This window comes from Dicentrarchus labrax, unplaced genomic scaffold (genome assembly GCF_905237075.1).
Source record: "Dicentrarchus labrax unplaced genomic scaffold, dlabrax2021, whole genome shotgun sequence".
Lineage (NCBI taxonomy): Eukaryota > Metazoa > Chordata > Actinopteri > Moronidae > Dicentrarchus > Dicentrarchus labrax.
Window position 1 is genome coordinate 25,252,002 of NW_026136718.1, and position 18,939 is coordinate 25,270,940.

Below are 18,939 nucleotides of genomic sequence, written 5' to 3' on the forward strand. Positions count from 1 at the left end.
ATACAGTGTCGATATGGGTTTCACAGAAAGCCTTGTCCATTGATTAATTACCCCTCAATATAATTCAAAACCAGTTCATTGGTCAAATAAATGTGTTGCTAAGCAACATAGGCATGAGAGTTGATCTTTGGTAAGACAATATTCAGATTTACAAGTGTGTGTTCAAGTATAGTACAACGACACGGATTCCATCACTCAAAGGTAAGAACAAGAGAGGTCCCTTTCAGAGTTATGTCACTATTTGATACTATTAAATAAGGAAACTGAATGATAATAAAAGCAGATCTGAAGGGAGTCGTGGAGCTGAATCCAGGCTGGAATCCATCTTGTTTTATATGTGGCTGCAAGTAGGAACAGGGGCCTGTTTCATGCAGCAGGTTGAACTGAATTCATTTGCTGAACAATACCCAGAAACCCCCTCAAACCTGGTGAAGTTCTGGGTTTTACTTTGGAAACTTGTCCATTTAAGTCAGTAAACCCTACAGTATTGTGACATAAGAGTCTGGTAATGAGAATGTCACTTACTCAACATGTCTTGCGGCTGCGTTGCATTGCGTTCTATTGTTATGCTGTTAGTGTGGAAAGGGAACAAGTGTGCAGAATTGACACAGGTTCCCTGACAGTGACTAACTGCAAGCTGACAATGACTGATGATATTTGGAAATGATGTTGTCTTCAAACGCTGCCGTAGTTGTGGTAATATCTCAACCTGACTTCACGTCACTTATGTTCAGCTTGTGATTTAACGAAATATGCACTACCAGAAATGACAAACACATAAAGTTGAAGAATTAAAAGCAGTGACATTGTCAACATTTGTCAGTGAAACACCATAAAACAGTATTTAGTTAAATAATCAGGTTGACGTTTATGCCCACACAAAGTAAAATAAATATTGAACATTTCTGTCTTTCAACATTTCTGGTGTTAATTTGAACAAATCGAACTGGATGAGGACTTATAATGAAAGGGATTTAAGGATTCTGCACAAATTTGATTTTATATAATTTTCCATTACAACATCATGAAGAAGTGCAGTGTTCATGTGACATCAACTTCAGGCTTAAGCTAAAGAGGCAAAACAAAGAAACCTGAAAAAAACAAGGGAACTAAGAAAAGTAGTAACCCATAACAGTTTTCTTCTAGTACGTACACAAGGACGCATATTTGGGAATACAGATACTTGAGTATTAATAGTTAAGCTTTACTCTTTTGGATGTTTTTTCTATCAACAAGTGGACGGTTGGCATGGCTGAACAGCAAAGGCATCACTGTGGTTTGAAGCTTTCAAGGCTAAACAGAAAAACATCCTTGTACCAAAACACCTGGCTTCAACTGTGGCTTTTGTGGTACAAAACAAACATTAATGTGGTGTCAGGCGTTCTCCCTGAAACAATGAGAGCAGATATTGTTTTAAGTGCACAGCAAAGGAGCTATACTGATACACCACGTGCTTTTGATGTTAAAAATATAAACAAAGCAGCCATTCTACATTTAAAAGATCCCATTTAATTTGTGGATAGGAATTCGGGAAGCAGTTTACAACCTTAATTCAACATGCAGTGACCATCACAAAGATGTTAAAGGTGAGAATAAAATTAGACCAAGCTGGTAGGCAGTTTTGTGTGTTCACAGTGATTATTAGTGTTCTAGTTACTCGCAAAAAAAATTAAAATAAAAAATCAGTCCAAGAATCCTGTGAAGGGCTGTGTTCTGACGCAGAACAATCAAGCTTATAAAATAGAAACATAATGATAATTCTGTTTGGAGGTTGTGATAGTGGAAATAAAATGTACAAAAGAGAAAGAAGGTGGTGGCATTCAAATAATAATAGTGTCCAAAATTCACTCCGGATGTTGTTTAAAAGTTCAAATAAGTAGCTTTGTGGTGCTGATCTTAAATGAGCTGTGGCATCTATACGTCTGATCCACGAAGAAAAGAAAACTCATCTGTGGCACAATCTTTAGTGTCATCCAGAGGAAACAGTGTACCGTTCTTAAAGGTCTCAGAAATCTTCGCAAGAAACACAGATCTGGTTTCCAAGAGGCCTCTCGTACCCAGCTGGAGCTTACTGTAGCAGAGTGAAGCAGCATGTTGGAGAGTATGGTAACATACAAATGAAGCCCTTAAGTCTACTTTGGTACCTAAATATTTCTGCTGTAGAGTCCACAACACATCTACAATTTTCACTGTTTCACTAAGTTACAAAACTGTAGAAAATACTGTCTTTAAAACCAGAGGCTTCAATTCTTCCTTAAAAAAAATTGTCCGATGGCACAAAAATGTCTGTAAATGTTGACGTGCTGTACAGATGAGGACATCCTTCCACCGTTTCTGTCCTCTTGGCAAGGGCAGAGCACCATAAATGCCATCGCTAGACGCTTTCAAAGCATATGAAACAATATTGAACAAAGAATCCTTTTACTTTGCTATGCTGTAAAAGGGTAATTCAACTATATAAAAACTCCAAAAGAACTGTACAAAATAAAATCGTCAGGCTTAAGTCTGCTCTTTCATCTGATAAGGCACATTTTCATACATGTATTCCTTATGAATAGTGTCCACCAGCTTTTAGTGTTGCTTTTCTTGGGGAGAAAAAAAGAAGAAGAAGAAGAAGAAGAAGAAGCAGCTTGTTTTCACACGTAAGCGCCCAATGCTGCGTGGAACTCTGTGAGGCACTGAACGAGCTGCTGAAACTTGGGCCTCTCCTCTGGGTCCAGGGCCCAGCAACAAGCCATCACTGCAAACCTGCAAGAAAAAAAGACGAGTCAAATCAAATGTCTGTCTACGAGCAGTTTCAGGACAATGTTGGGTGTTTTGTGCGTGACAGGATGCAGTGGGAGAGAGAAGGAAGGTGACCAAAACTCAGGGGTTGCGTTCCACATACAGGAGCTGCCTGTACAGCACTGATATAAATAAGGGAGATATAATCAATGTATGCTCTTAATTGTTTTATTTTGCAACCTCTAAAAAAAGGAAACCATCACCTCACCACCTATTGTATTTAGAAGGAAACCCTGTTCGGTTATTTAACAGATTTCATGTAATTATTCCCTGATCTTTGTGGATATTTAACACTTCTCACGGGTTTTCCAGGGCAAGCATTTTTTGGTCAGTTCAAAGGGAACATTATTAAGCTGTCAAAGCACAAACTTTTTTAGTGTATTATGGTGATTCCATAAAGTCGAATTGTATTGATAGCTGTAGCTCCTAGAAATAGTAGTGTAATAAAATACTAACTAAAGGGAAAACATTAAAAGGGCAATAATACGCTCTCTTTGTTTCTCATTCTATTAGCAGTCTGAAGTGTTTTCTGAGCTGTGCCTTTCATAAGGACATGAAAGCATATATGATGGATTTGGTTTCTTTGAAGCTCAGAAATGGACAGATTTCAGCAATATCCCTTAAATAATCAAAATAAGATTGGCTGACTGCGCTAGTAGGGTTTTTAACTTTACTGGGACGTATATAGACGCGTATCATCAGCATAAAACAATTGATACCTAATAACAATAATTCAATAATTCACCAATAATAATTTCTTCATAAAAGGTAAGGCTGTAACATCTTTCTTGATTTTGACAGTACCACACAAAACTTAAATGCTCACTGATTGCATCATGCATCACATACTAATCCACCTGGGTGGTCCACCACTATAACCCTGCTCTGAGCCAGGAAAAACCCAGTTATTATCCAGCAGTGAAAAGGTGACAGCAGCCTCACTTCAAACTTGAAATTGAGGAAACAGCCTGTAAATAATAATGCCTTGGTGGGAAAATTACGCCTGTGGGCACAGGCTACTCCTCCTCGAAATTTGCAGGATGTTGATAAGCTTCACAACAACTACAGTGGTAGCTGCTCAACTTTTCAATTTGATCCAGCTCCCATAATACACAAACCATGTGTCACCAACAGTTTGTTTAGTAAAAATCAGCAATAACAATGTTGGCTGAAGCTGAACATACACACACATCCTTTACTGCAGAGGTCTAAAAACTTACATTATGTGTTTATTGATAACAATAAAGATAAGCAGAAATACAAACGTTCTGATGTCCTGAGAGTGACTATAACATTTTCATCAGAATTTCTCAGGGTACAGGAATGTCTTCACCCTTTGTTTTCAAATTAATTTATAATTGCTTCTTACCACCAGAATCTGAAAATGTAGAGATCATATTTGTGTGTGTGTGTGTGTGTGTGTGCGCGTGCTTTGTAAATCAACGTACAGTTCATCTGGGCAGTTGATTGGTTGTGCTATTCTGTACCCATCCTTCAGGTAGGCTGACATCTCAAAAGGGTCGATGTCCACATAGGGGGTCTGACCCAGTGTCATCAGTTCCCACAGAGTCACTCCGAAGGCCCACTGTGAAGACACAACATGTGATGAACAGTGAGACCAGTACTGAACATTCATTTACAACAGTTTCTAAACATGATCAACACAAGCCGTTGTCTTTAATGTGTTGTCATCAAACAGGATAAACATAACCACCATTTCTATCCAGAGTGCGGAAAGCCTGCGATGCCCGCTTGCATTCAAATACAAAATGTTCCACAGGAACAATACGAGGAAATGATGTTGATACTTTTATTTGGAATATACATCATTGCTGCAAGTTCTTGTTCAGAGACAGAAAGTAAACAGTAGGGTGGCCGTTTAGGGAGACTGAGCATTTTGAGCTCCCGTGTCAGCGAGGGCCCACCCTGTATGTGTTGTTGTACTGGCCATTCACTCTGACCTCACAGGACGGGACAAGGAAACGAAGCATTTCCCTATTCACGCTGATTTTATTATTAACCCATATCTAAGGTCACTGGTAAAAAGTGCTTACAGTAGGGGTTGACCCTGCACTGCACTGGGAGTCACGCTAATCCTTATCGAAAACTAATCAACCTGACAGTGACTCATGAACAGAGAAGTTTCTTTTGTGTTGTTATTATGTCATAACCTTTAATGGGCCTTTAAAGGAAGTGAAGGGAATGATTAAAGACACAGGGCGGGCTTCTCAGAGGAAAAACGCGATATACAGTAAGTCACCCTGTTCATCAGTGCCCAGTTCACTGCCAACCTTCCCAACAAGGCCTTAACATGTCCATAGTCACTTTCTCATCCTGTCCAGCTTGGTATCCAATGTGCGTAACCACTGACATAAGGGTATGGAGTATTCATGTGCGTAAGAGCAGCATGTGTCATGCTCTGATGATGCTACACAGCTCTACGTACTTGTGTGGACTACCCCAAAAGCTTAGTTGGATGGTAATGCCAGGCCTCTGTTAACTGTTAATGTGTTAGGGGAGGGGAGTGACTGCCATGAAGTGACGTGAACATAAGAAGAATGTGGAGAGGTGGGGGCATGTCTGGCTGGTGTCTGAGTGGTGTCTCTAAGGATCTGTTGAGCTTCCTGACTGTCTCCGCCACGCCTGCTGTGCTATCCTGAGACAGGAAAAAGGGAAGAGCTAGAGACACACGGTGCTAAAAACACTGCTCCTCCCTTCCCTCTGACACCTTGACCAGCATCTAAGAATGGCTTGGATACAACTTGTGCCATTTCCTGCATCACCTTCTCTGTATCATGGTTTGTCTTTTTAGTAAACCCTTGAGAGAAAGGGAAGGTTATTTATAGGGTTTCATGGTTGAGCTGCAAGAAGTAAATCTGTATGTCTGCAGTTCTTACAACATCACTTGCACTGGAGAAGTCGTTGTTGAGCAAGCTTTCCAGGGCCATCCAGCGGACTGGCCGGTTCTCATTATCCCCCAGACAGTGGTAATCCATGGGAAACAGGTCTCGGGCAAGGGCATTGTCTGTGATCTTCACCTGCATGTTGTCGTCAATGCTGTCAGAGGGGGGTCAAGAGAGAAAAGTCAGCCTCTTTATATTTTAGTGATTACATTCCAAATCAAATCACCTGAACGCTACAGGGAAGAAGTGAGGACAAAAAGCTGAGCTGGGTCAGGGACACTTACACGCAGTTCCTGGCGGCGAGGTCTTTGTGTATGACCTCCCTGCGAGACAGGTAGCTCATTCCACATGCAATCTGGATGGCCATATAAACCAAGTCTTGTTGAGAGATCGCCTGAAAGGAAATGAGAGAGAGAGAGAGAGAGAGAGAGAGAGAGAGAGAGAGAGAGAGAGAGAGAGAGAGAGAGAGAGAGAGAGAGAGAGAGAGAGAGAGACAATGTGCAGTTGAGAAGCAGAGACAGGAAAAACACAAAAAGGGAGAGAGTGGGGACAGGAGACCACAGCTAACATGATTTTACTATGTTTGTGTCAAATTGTTCTTATTTCCTTTGAATAAACCATGGGTCAAAGATGGGAGTTTGAAGACTATTTCAGTCTTTAAATGCCAATGTAAGGTGAGTCAACAGAAGAACAATATTTGTCTAAACTCACACTGGGGCTTTAGAAAACACTTTCAGAAAAAAACTTTTCAAACATACATAATTATCTGAATGCTGGAAACAACTACAGAACACTTATATTCTATCCATGCTTGTGAAAGGCTGTAGGGATAGCAATGTTGGTCCTCTCGCACCACCAGACATCAGCGTTTTGGGTTTTGGTGAAATATCTTAACAACTATTAGATGGATTGCCATGACTTTGGCACAAATGTCCCTTATGCCATGACGATGAATCCCTCAGGAGTTTGGTGACCTCCTGATATTTCCTCTAGCAGCGCTATGAGGTTCAGGATTTTGGTTTTGAGTGAAATGTCTCAGCAACTGTTGTTCTCGTTCCCCTCAGGATGAGCTGTAGTAACTTTGGTCTCATCTAGTGCCATAATCAGGTACTTTGTGTTCAGTGCTAATTAGCAAATGTTAGCATGCAAAACTTTTTTTCTTCCTAACACAATAAACTAAGATGGTAAACATACCTACTTAACATCAGCATGTTAGCATTGTCATTGTGAGCATGTTAGCATGCTGATGTTAGCATTTAGGTCAAAGCTACAATAGTGTTAAAGTGTAAAATTACATTATTAACATTGCTGAATAACTGTTTATGCAACAAAATGAAAGCAATCTGAACGACATGCGGTTTGAGCCAGAGCCTGACATTAAAGAAAGTTGTTTGTTTTGTGCTTGGAGCTCCTGAAGGGCTTGTAGACAATGGCTTGGCCAGCAGGTGTGTCTGAGAAAGGCCTTACACTCCGCAGAGAAAAGACCCCTAAGTGATAAAAGTGAGGCAACTCCTCTAATGTAGGCTATATAAACATCCTGTATAGCTTAAAAAGACAACCTTGACTTGTAAGAGAAGTACCCAAGTGACAGTACCATATATTAATGTGTATATTTGTATGTTTTTGTATTCGATTCCGTTATCTGCACAGTTCTTGGCTCAGACACACAGAGCGGAAATGTTTGGACCGTTTAATCTTATCTGACAGTGGACAGTGTAGTACAACCTAAATGAATTAATCCCACAACGCAGAAAAACAAAGTCTTGGCAGCCAGTGAACAGTGATAAGAACATTTAAAGTCAACAACTCAAGCAAAACCAAGATGTGTGTAGCTGGTACCACTCTCTGTATCAACCATGCAGAGTATCTTCAACAGTTGGTTGTTAGGGGAAATATGACAACTATGGAAAAGGTCAACACTTTTTTTCCACTCACTGTTCTACCTTCCAAACCAGATGTTAAGCTTCAGAAGGAATGCCACACTGTAGTACTGTGCTCCCTCAGTGCTTTCCCGAGAGCCTCATCTCCCCTGTACTGATTTGTTTCTGATTTATAGCTCAATGTTTATTGCAACAGCACAACTTAATGACTATGTCTTTGTCTCCTACAACTGCCAAAACTACATAATGAGATTGCTGAGAACGGAGGTGCTGATGTGTTTGTTACCTAAAACTTTACAAAGCAGTTTTGATGAATTCAAATGGATGGCAAGCTTCATCTTGTGATAGCAAAGTGTTTGCTATATCTGTATTTTGGGGCTGATTGATTGGTTGGATCTGTGCTGTGGCTTTTGCCAAGCACATCAAAGACTCCCTGGGGTTAACCTGTACAAAAGCCTGATTGTCTTTACATAGTGAATAAAAAATCTCTGCCCTGAGCATCGGCTGCATGACTATATCAACAGTCCTCCTAATAACAGTGTAAACAGTAGTTACTGGAAGGTGTTACTTGGGTGTTTGCTGCAAACACACAAAACGTTCTTTCAGGTTTGACTCTAGGATAAAATCTGACTTTTCTTTCAATTTGGGGGATTTATTTTAATAGCTTAATAAATGTCTCTATCCAATGTCACACATGACTTCCATTGAGGCATTTTTCTTTCTCTTTGTTGTGTTTTTGACTCCACCAAATGTATGCAAAGTTGAATTCTCACCTGTGGGTTGTTAGCCTCAGCTAGCTTACACTGCCGCAGGAACAGCTTGAGATTCCCCCAAGCCATGAAAGGCAAAAGCACCATGGGCTTCTCACCGTCTTCCGTACACACATGGCTTATGGGCAACAGATTTCTGAAGGTGGAAAGAAAGACCAGCTGAGGATGGGAAGGTTGTATAATACAGCATCTCTTCTGTACATCAAAGTACATGTTAGCAATGGGTCATCTAAACTATTGCCAAACTATGGAAGAGGAAGTGTCAGCTAAACTTACTTACTGATCTCATTAAGAAGAAAGGGGAAGCGGTGGGCCCATATGATGACAATCTTTTCCATTACAGTAAAACTTAAACTGAAATGAATGCTACTGTAATTTCAAACAAAATTCAATGCATTCAGACCGTGACACCCACAATCAAGATGAGACCATTCATTTGCAAAATAAATGTATATATTATATTATAAAAGCCACACCAGAACAAGCTCAAGTCCCATTCGTGAGTGTTACATTGAGAAAACATATCAGAAAACATGTTTGGTTCCGCCCCCGCAGTCTACTTTACAGTGTAAAAGTGTGGTGTTCTTTCGTCAGCGTTGAAACCGAGCCTTCTAAAGACGACCACAGGAAGTGCTTTGACAGAATACATTGTTGGGTTAGAGTAAGCCAGAATGTTTACTGCTAATGTAAGAATGGAATCTGTGGCAAAAGTGAACAACAGAAATAATAAAGAAACCAATATATGTAGTACGTACCTAACCACGTTGGGGTTTTGTGGTATTTTTTTTCTTTTTTCTTACATTTTCTAATCTAAATGAATACCACTGCTGCCACTCACCTATGATGAAGTCCACGAAGCTTGCAACTTTCAGTCAACATCATGGTCACCTGCACCTCAGACGCGTGATCTGAACAATTTTATCAGACACAAAATCTCATTGAAATATAGCAATCTGGCAGAACTAGAGTGACCTGTGCAGTAAAAAAGTTGAAAAGTTAATGATATAATTTCTGTACTCTCAGACCCCATGTAGAGTTGGATTTTTATTGGTTTCCCTGCACAGATTCCTCTGCCAACAGTCACTTGTAGTGGGAAACTTCAGAGGAAAACTAACTTGTGCCAAGCTCACTGAGGTCCAGTTTTTAATCTGTGTGTGCAGCTTTGCCATCATCTGACACTTATGGAAAGCAGTATTGTTCCCTTCCCAAAAAAGTACACGAGGAGGAAGTAAAGACTTTAACAACGCCAAGAGTGGCATGAGGATATTGTTCACCGAGTGGTATCCACCCCTCCCTGAGTAAACATGAGAGAATGGAGAGGTCAGAAGGCAACTGGCAGACAAAGCTGACACATGCCGCTAACAAAGAACCTGACAGTCCCACATAAAAGAGTCCTTTCAATGGCATGCAAACCCTGAGTAGGACATATAATTCATTAACAGTCAAATTTGTGTGCCTGTTTACTGGATTGAAACCATGGCAATCTGCTAAAGAGATTAGAATAGCACCTACTATTTCTGATAGACAGTTTTGGTTAACAATCTACAGGTGTCAACACCAGTTCTCACTAAAGAAAAAGAAATCAAAACATGTATGCTGTCAACTGAGCCGTTCAGCTGTGTTTCAGACCAACGACCATCGTCATTCGCCTTACGTCTTTGGCATTACGATCATATTTCGGTCTAATGACATTCATTGAGCATTGCAGTGTTCTCTTTACCAACCAGAACACTTCTTGGAAAACTGACAGTGAGTTACACATTGATATATGGGATGGGAAAACACACTTGACCTGAGAATATTTTCATTTCTATGACAGCTGTGCATTGAACTGTGTATTATAGCCAGGATGGAGTGCATACCTTTCACCGTCTTCACAAAGACTTGCTTTTCCTTACTGGGGTCCTTTTCATCCAGCAGCACGCCGTGGAAAATGCGGCCAAACGTGCCTATCAAAGACAAACAGGTTTTTATTTGAGAAAAAGGGCAGGAGGGATACAGCCAGAGGCATCACATGCAAAGATCCAAATGTCACCTCACTCACAGGCTGTCATGCCTGGCTGATCAGTGGAGAGAGATGGACAGGCTTCTGCTTAAAATGCTTTGTCTCTTAATGGGATTAGGCAGTTTTGGCTCTCGTCAGTGAGACAAGAGCCAATCCAAGAGAGATTCACTGGATCTCAGAGGACCTTTCAACACTTCAACGATTCAGAAATACGTACGACGTGGAGAGGCAAAGTGAGAGCGTTCATCAGCCCTTTTGTCTAAACTGTCACTCCATTGCTCCAGGACTTTACTAAGGTAAAATGCCATTTAAGAAGATAAACCATCAACATAAACTGAGAAAAAAAAACTGAGCCCTAAGGCTAACAGTGCCTTGTGTTTCAACAGGACAGGAGACGAAGCATAACAACAGCATTAGTGTGTAACTGTCTCCCTCCCACCTTTACCTTCTCCATCAAGCCTGTCTGGACCTGCTAGTTCCAAAAAAACAGAATCCAACTCAACCACCTCTGAGAATGGCCTTGTATGTCTTGTATTTGTCACTTCATAGACTCATGGGTTTAATATTTATTTTACATTTGCTGTTATTTTGTATGCAGGAATGGATATATGTGGATCTGGCCCTGACTGCACTGGCCAAGCTATCCAAGTCAAGTCAGGAAGTAAGATAGATAAGTATAGATTTTGCCAGTGGCTGCAAAGAAGTGGTGCAGATGGCTCTGGAGCATCGTGGTAATATGGTTATAGTACTTTGAACCTTTCGCCTACTTTGCATTACCTAGTATCAATATTTACATCTAGATAGCAGCTTTGATAAAAAATAAAAAAAAAACTCAAGTTGCACAAGGCAAAGTGAAGCAAGCAACATGGTAAAGCCTCAACAACTGTCCACTTACAGACACCCCACCCTTACAAATAACCTTTAAACACTATAAAAGCTAGTCCCATCCATAGCAAGATAAAGATACAGCAGCCTGCCAACCAATTAGCAAATCAATAATCTTCAGATGAGAAACTTTATTGTATTAAAAAGCTGTTCAGAGGTCACAGGGAGATTGTATTTGACACGGAAATTAGATATTTTTCTTGATAGAGGCCTAAATAACTTACAGCTAAAAGGTAGGTAGTGTTGGAGAAACTAGCAAGATTGTGAAAGTTTCCAACCAAGAACCCCCCTCCTGCCTTCAGGTCTCACTCCAAAGCCACTCCCCTAAAACACACTTTCATGCACAATGAGTGCACGGGCAGAGTGCGTGCAGGTAGACAGGTAGCCCTGGCTGGGCTTATTACAGGTCTGCGATGGCCACAGATGTCAGGCTTTTTTCCAGAGCATTTGATTGACTGATTGACTGATTGATTGATTGATCGTAACAAATAATGCTTCTGAAATATATGTATTGTCCAGCTTAGGGCATTGCCATCCTTAGAGTCATGTTGATGATTTGGGATTGAGGTGTTCTGTTACAGCTTTTGTACTGTAAACAGGAACGTTTTACAGTAGGCTAAAAATAATTTGAACAGAGAGTACTACCGATGTTCTGATTCAATTTCTAGACAGAAACATAAACTATCAGCGGCCTTTATGTGGCATTTAAAAACAGAACACCCATACTTTTCTCTTCCATTGTGTTGTAGACACCCTTGGGTAACTATTACATCATTCACACTAAACCTCAGTGTGGGCAAATCTCCAGAAAGTGAAGTACAGTCTTGTTCAGTTCCATCACTCCATGACAATGCTGAATCCTCTCCAGCATCCAGCGCAAGAAAGACTGATTGAGCCAAACTGAAGCACAAATAGTTGTGTTTGCTTTTGATACAAAGCCAAAGAAAGAGATTTAGTATTTTGAGTTTCTGAGGCCTTCTGTCAATATGTAATATGCCTCATCAAATCTGAACTTTTGCTACTTTAGGTTCATAGCAAGTTTTCACTGACACTGATCTGATAAGGCATGCACTGCAAGACAAAAACAGCATTAGTGCTCATAGGTCAGGTCTCCTTCATGACAAATAGACAGAAACAGAGACAAAAATACATATGGAAATGCATCCATTAAACTACTGAAAATAAACAGAAATCAAATGTTTTTGCAGTCTCAGTACATCAGGATCTAGATTCTACAAAAATTCCACACAAGAGATATCAGACTCAACAATATTATGCAGCCACTTTTGCATTGTTCTTGCACCGGTTTCCAAAGTGGTAACCTCGCTAGTTACTAATCACAGCTGTTCACAGATGCTAGTGGAAGGGTTAGGGTTAGAAATCTTAAATTCTGAGGCATTTGTGTCCTAGAAACAGATTAGAACTGCCCCTAATACTCATCTTAATCGTTAGCTGCTGTAAAGAGTCTTAGTTGATGGTCTTTTCATCAGTCGTATAGCCGCAGAAAAACAAAAAACAATCACAAGAGGGGATGTCGCGATAACAGAAATATTTCGATATTTGCAACATGGACCTTTTCTCTTTTAACACAGGGAGTCACTTACCAGTGTACTGTTGCATATGCTAACTGTACTAGCTGCTTCCACTAGTTAGTTAGTGGTCATATTACTGACTGTACCACAGTGGACCAACATAGGGCAGGTGATTTACAGTGGCTCCAAACACAAATAGGACTCTTGGGGGATATTCTTCTGACACATTCACAATCATTACCGCTTTTTACATTATCATTTTATAGGCAGCTCTTAAAATCTATATATTTTAATAATAAAATTATTATCATAAATGTGTGACAACTAGTCGATTATTGGCTTTATCTAACAACTACTAGTCGACAGGGAAAATCTTTAGTGGGGGGCAGCACTAAAACAGATTGTCTGATTACACCAGCATTTTGTTGTTAATGTGATCAAAGGTATCCCTCACCACCAGCAGAGGTGGTCTGAGGAAAGTGCTATGAATGCAGTTTAGGTGTATGTACACCTGTATGCCTCCATTATTAAACATTATAAAAGTTACAATTGAGGCTCATATCAACCAAACTCCTGAAAGTAAAATTGTACACTGTAAGGTGTGAGCTATAACAGCAAAATATAAGTTTGAGTGACATTGTGAAATTAGGGATGTCACGAAAACTAGGGCTGCACAATTAATCTAAATATTATCGAAATCGCAATATGTGCAAATATATATAGTGCAATATGCAAATTGCACGAGCTGTAATGCTTTGATAAAAGGTCAAATGTGTGATAAAATTGCGTTAGTAGTACTAGTAGTGCAACAGAGATGCCCTGATTTACAAATCTTGTTCTCCAGATTGAAGAAAACACGTTTGTTTGATACAGACCTCCAAAAATATCACATCATTCATGATTTTAATAGTTTTTTGTGAAAATTCAATTCCATTAGAATTTTTAAATACTGATTCACACATAACTGTGTATTGCAATAGCAATATCTGTCAAAATAATCACAATATGTACCATATTACCATATTGTGCTGCCCCCACGAGAATCGATATTCAGTACCAAGTCAATGGCAAAATTCAAAGGTGGTGGTACTTGTTTTTCTACAGTAACGTAGGTACTGGGGATGCAATTCTTTCAGACCTGACAGGGGAATCATATACAGTGCTGTGAAAAGGTATTTGCCCCCTTTCTGATTTCTTATTTTTTTGCATATTTGTCACACTTAAATGTTTCAGATCATCAAACTAATTTTAATATCAGACAAAGGTAACCCGAGTAAATACAAAATGCAGTTTTTAAATGATGATTTTATTTTTAAGTGAAAAAAGCTATCCAAACCTACGTGGCCCTATTTGAAAAAGTAACTGCCCACTAAACCCAAAAAACAGGTTGTGCCACCCTCGGCAGTATCAACTGCAATCAAGCGTTTGAGATAACTTGCAATGAGTCATTTCACATCGCTACGGAGGAATTTTTGCTAACTCTTCTTTGCAGTTGTTGTAATTGAGCCACATTGGAGGGTTTTCGAGCATGACCAGCCTGTTTAAGGTCATGTCACAGCATCTCAATCGGATTTAAGTCCAGATTTTAACTGGGCCACTCCAAAACCTTCATTTTGATTTTTTTAAGCCATTCAGAGGTGGACCTGCTGGTGTGTTTCGGATCATTGTCCTGCTGCATAACCCAAGTGTGCTTGAACTTCGAGGTCCTGAAGCAGCAAAGCAGCCCCAGACCATCACAATACCACCACCATGTTTAACTGTTGGTATGATTTGTTGTATGTTTTATGAAATGTTGCATTAGTTTTACGCCAGATGTAACGGGATGCACATCTTCCAAAAAGTTCAGATTTTGTCTCGTCAGTCCAGAATATTTTCCTAAAAGTCTTGGGGCTCATCGAGATGTTTTTGTGTTCTGTTTGGTCAGCAGTGGTTTTCGCCTTGGCACTCTCCCATGGATGCCATTTTTGCCCAGTCTCTTTCTTATTGTTGAATCAGGAACGCTGACCTTAACTGAGGCAAGTGAGGCCTGCAGTTCTTTAGATGTTCTCCTGGGTTCTTTTGTGACCTCCTGGATGAGTCGTCGATGCACTCTTGGAGTCATTTTGGTAGGCCGGCTACACTTGGGAAGGTTCACCACTGTTCCAAGTTTTCTCCATTTGTGGATAACTGCTCTCATCGTGGTTCGCTGGAGTCCCAAAACCTTAGAAATGGCTTTGTAACCCTTTCCAGACTATGTCAATGATTGTGTTTCTCATCTGCTCTTGAATTTCTTTACATCGCGGCATGATGCGTTGCTTTTTGAGATCTTTTAGCCTACTTCACTTTGTCAAACAGGTTCTATTTAAGTGATTTCTTGATTCAACATGTCTGGCAGTAATCAGGCCTGGTTGTGGCTAGTGAAATTGAACTCAGCTTTCCAAAAAATTTGGTTAATCACAGTTAATTCATGATTTAAAAATGGGGGGCAATTACTTTTTCACATACGGCCAGGTAGGTTTGGATAACTTTTTTCCCTTAATAAATGAAATCATCATTTAAAAAGTGCATTTTGTATTTACTCAGGTTATCTTTGTCCAATATTAAAATTGGTTTGATGATCTGAAACATTTAAGAGTGAGAAATATGCAAATAAATAAGAAATCAGGAAGGGGGCAAATACTTTTTCACAGCACTGTACAGCCACACATATGAACTCTAAACCTGTTCTCATGTGTTGGATACACTTTGCTTGGTTTGGGTGAAAGGGTGGAGACTTATACGTAATGATGACTGATTTTAAAAGTTAACTAGGAGCAGGACGCACAAACTGTGTGGAAATCTGACCTTTTCACATCACAGATGATGACAAAGACATTAAAACGGGAGGTAAAAAAAATTGATTCAGGTTCAGTAGGCTAATATTGACAGGCTGGCATTGAATTAGGTATTGAGAATCATAGAATTTCACTGGTATTGGTATCGACTACTAAATGGTAAATAGTAAATGGACCTGTACTTGCATAGTTCCTTTCTAGTCTTCCGACCACTCTCACTTTTACACTACATTCTCCCTTTCACACAAAGCCCATCGAACAGAAACTAACACATTTACGGCATCGGGAGAAATTCGGGTTCAGCATCTTGCTCAAGGATACTTCGACATGTGGCAGGGAGGAGCCGGGGATCGAACAAACAACCTTCTGATTAGTGGACGACCTGCTCTGCCTCTGAGCCACAGCCGCTGGCTACAATTCTGTTATCGCCACATCCCTTCTTGTGATACAGTGCATTATCTGAAGCAATACTCATGCTGCAGAATTGACAGTTTGCACTCTAGCAGCTGCTGTAACTGGTACACTAGTAAACTACACTCGAGCTGCACTCTAAAATGACTGGAGATAGAAACATAGGAGTGACTCCACAAGTAACATTCCACTTATCCACATTGCTTAGGTGTGGAAATAATAAGAATTAAAGCTGTACATTTTCCTATTTCTAATCATTAGTTTGGGGGTCACTGATTAATTTCACATATATCTAAGGATGTGCACAGTGAACATTAACTACTAAACTGAAATAATAGGCTTCAGACTATCATCACTGCAAACACTGAAGGAATGTATTAAAAGAATGAACAAAATTATCATACGTTTAATCACTGCAGCCCAGTGGCTATTCCTCTCTGTACTTTGTAGCAGCATAAGCTATTGTAAATTGTTGTACTGTAAACACTTGAGAGCTTAAAAGGTTGTAAGACTTATCAGGAAGCCCCATGCCCCCAGTTCTTTCAATAATCAACCAATACACCGACCAGCCATAACATTGTGAGCACTGACAGGTTCGGTGAATAACACTGATTCTCTGGTTATCATGGCACCTGTCAGTGGGTGGGATAACGTTCACACTTTGCTGAAGAGTGCAAAAGTAATTTGGGAGCATCTTTAGGACAAAGAAAGAGTAAGAGAGAGAAAGAAAAAGAAAAATGAGATAGAGAGAGACAAGTACCTTCATGTAGGACATCACGTAGTGTGACTCTCTCCCTTGAGATGGCAATGTCTTTCACTTTAGCTTTGGCCTCCATTAGAGTAACACTCCTCAAGTCATTCTTCTCTATGCGAAGAGATGGGTAACCTGTGAAAAAACAGACTTGTATTAAAAGGAACACATGATACAAATGTAAACAGAACACCAGAAAACAACCCAGGGAACTTCTGCTTTGCATCACTTTTACGGTCACATATCTTATTCACAGAAAGGTTTCTCCTAAAATACACAGAATCCTCATTTGAATTCAAATAATTCCAACAATTACAAGAAACAGTCAGCAAGTAATGTACAGTACCTTGCACATGTTGCATCAAAGCAACTTCATGCAAAGTCCTGTATTACAGCACTTCCATTACATAACCTCCCTATGTCATGAGCTGTCGGCTTACTGAGGTAGGAGTGAGTTTATATACAAAAACACACAAAGTTCTCCACAGTGTCTGCACACAGATGAACAAACAGCATAAACACAACCCCTTTATATCAACACATTGCATGTGTACACAACATGTCAGTGATGAGAGATAACACATTCTAGCCTCCTGTGTCTCAGGAGAACCTGCCAGGCTCAACTGTGTACAGTGGCTTATACAGACTGTGGATAAACCAGTGGATGAGTGGAGACAATGGAAAACTCACTGACAAACAACCTCCGGATAATGTTGGAGGCAATGACAGTCAATCTGCCTCCAGCAGACAACAGCCTCTTCTTGTTCTTGTGGGCTACGTGTGATACTCTGCATAGAGTTGTGAATGTGATATATGAGAATGAAGCAGAGGAGTTGAGCTAAGGGTTTCATCTCAAAACCAGATCCCACCTGGGTTCAAAGATGTAGACATTGCAACAAAAATTATAAGGTTTTGATTTTAAATCTCTGCTGTGGCAAGTCAACTATATAGTCAGCAGTAACACGGGTCAATGTCACCCCCTAGAGGTTAAACTAAGCATTTATTTTATGTTCAACTGAATGAAAAACTAAGACTAGAGGGCAAAATATAAGGTATAACAATTAAAAACACTACACAACCTGGCAATGACAGGAGCAACTGCGCATATGTTAACTATGTACAGTATATAACACATTTATGTCTATAAGTCTCTGCTAATGTACTAGGCACTGTTAACACTAGCAAACCCCTTTTCCAGTGGAAAAATGCATGTCAGTATAACAACAGCCAGAAACAGAGGAGCAAAGAGTAACACAATAGCACGAGATATTAACTGTGTACATTGCATGCTATATACTTATCTTTATAATATACTATTTCTACAGTTAGTAGAAAGTCAAAATACTCAACATTTTTATAAAAGGCATGACAATAATTGTGATATTAGACATCACTCATACTGTAACTTTGGAATGGCACCAATTAAAACAAACATTTAATTGTCTCCACCTTTAGTTTTTAATTTCCACTTCCATTTCCCTTGTGCATTGCATTTTGGGATATTAGCGTCCACTCAAAAATCAACGTTTATTTAATCCACACACTGACCAAAGTACACTTCTTTTGTCACTTTTCCAGCCTGAAGACTTTACATACTCAAAACCTTGCTGTATGTGGGACAATTTTAGGTTATTTCACTGTGTCAGCACGTCAGTGTCCTGGACATCTCCCTTGTTCTGAGCAATTATTGGTAACCCTGATCTTAAGTCACCAACATATGTTGTAGAGTTCAATCAGGAATTTGAGTTACACAAAACACTTTACAAAAAGGATGTGATCACAATAGGTGTTTCCCTTTAATAATAAAAACTATTCAAATGTGGAATTAAACACATCTGAAAGACACTGTGTCTGTCTTCTTAGATTGCTGAAGAATTAATGAGTATTTAAATTTTTTTTTATTCATTGGTTGGTCTGTAAAATTGTCAGTAAATAGTAAAGTACCTAATCTTTATACCAATTGTTTTTTCCAACTAGCAATCCAAAAACCAAACATATTCCATTTCCAATTATATAAAAACAGAAAAGCAACAAATCCTCAGTTAAGAGGTTAGAACCAGAAAATGTTAAGCATTTATTTTAAAATTGACTTATTAATAAAATATAGATTTTATAGTTTCAGCCCTATTTGATGGGGAAAATCCAAATGTCTAAATAAGTAACTGTGTAACTTTAGACACAAAGCGCAACAAGTTGCCAAAGAAA

At 39.6% G+C, this 18,939-nt stretch overlaps 1 protein-coding gene across 3 annotated transcripts in view; it reads right to left on the bottom strand.

The window, feature by feature from the left end:
* Positions 1–1,486: 1,486 nt before the first annotated feature.
* Positions 1,487–18,939, bottom strand: part of ryk (receptor like tyrosine kinase) — a 40,287-nt gene continuing 22,834 nt past the window's right edge. For all 3 annotated transcript variants that reach the window (XM_051376827.1, XM_051376826.1, XM_051376824.1), the window contains 8 exons: positions 16,744–16,869; positions 10,200–10,286; positions 9,176–9,245; positions 8,341–8,473; positions 5,972–6,081; positions 5,682–5,841; positions 4,233–4,369; positions 1,487–2,748 (listed from right to left, as the gene is read on the bottom strand). In XM_051376827.1, the coding sequence (XP_051232787.1) occupies positions 2,637–2,748; positions 4,233–4,369; positions 5,682–5,841; positions 5,972–6,081; positions 8,341–8,473; positions 9,176–9,245; positions 10,200–10,286; positions 16,744–16,869 (935 nt within the window). In that variant the 3' untranslated portion in view covers positions 1,487–2,636. The remainder of the gene's footprint in view (positions 2,749–4,232; positions 4,370–5,681; positions 5,842–5,971; positions 6,082–8,340; positions 8,474–9,175; positions 9,246–10,199; positions 10,287–16,743; positions 16,870–18,939) is intronic.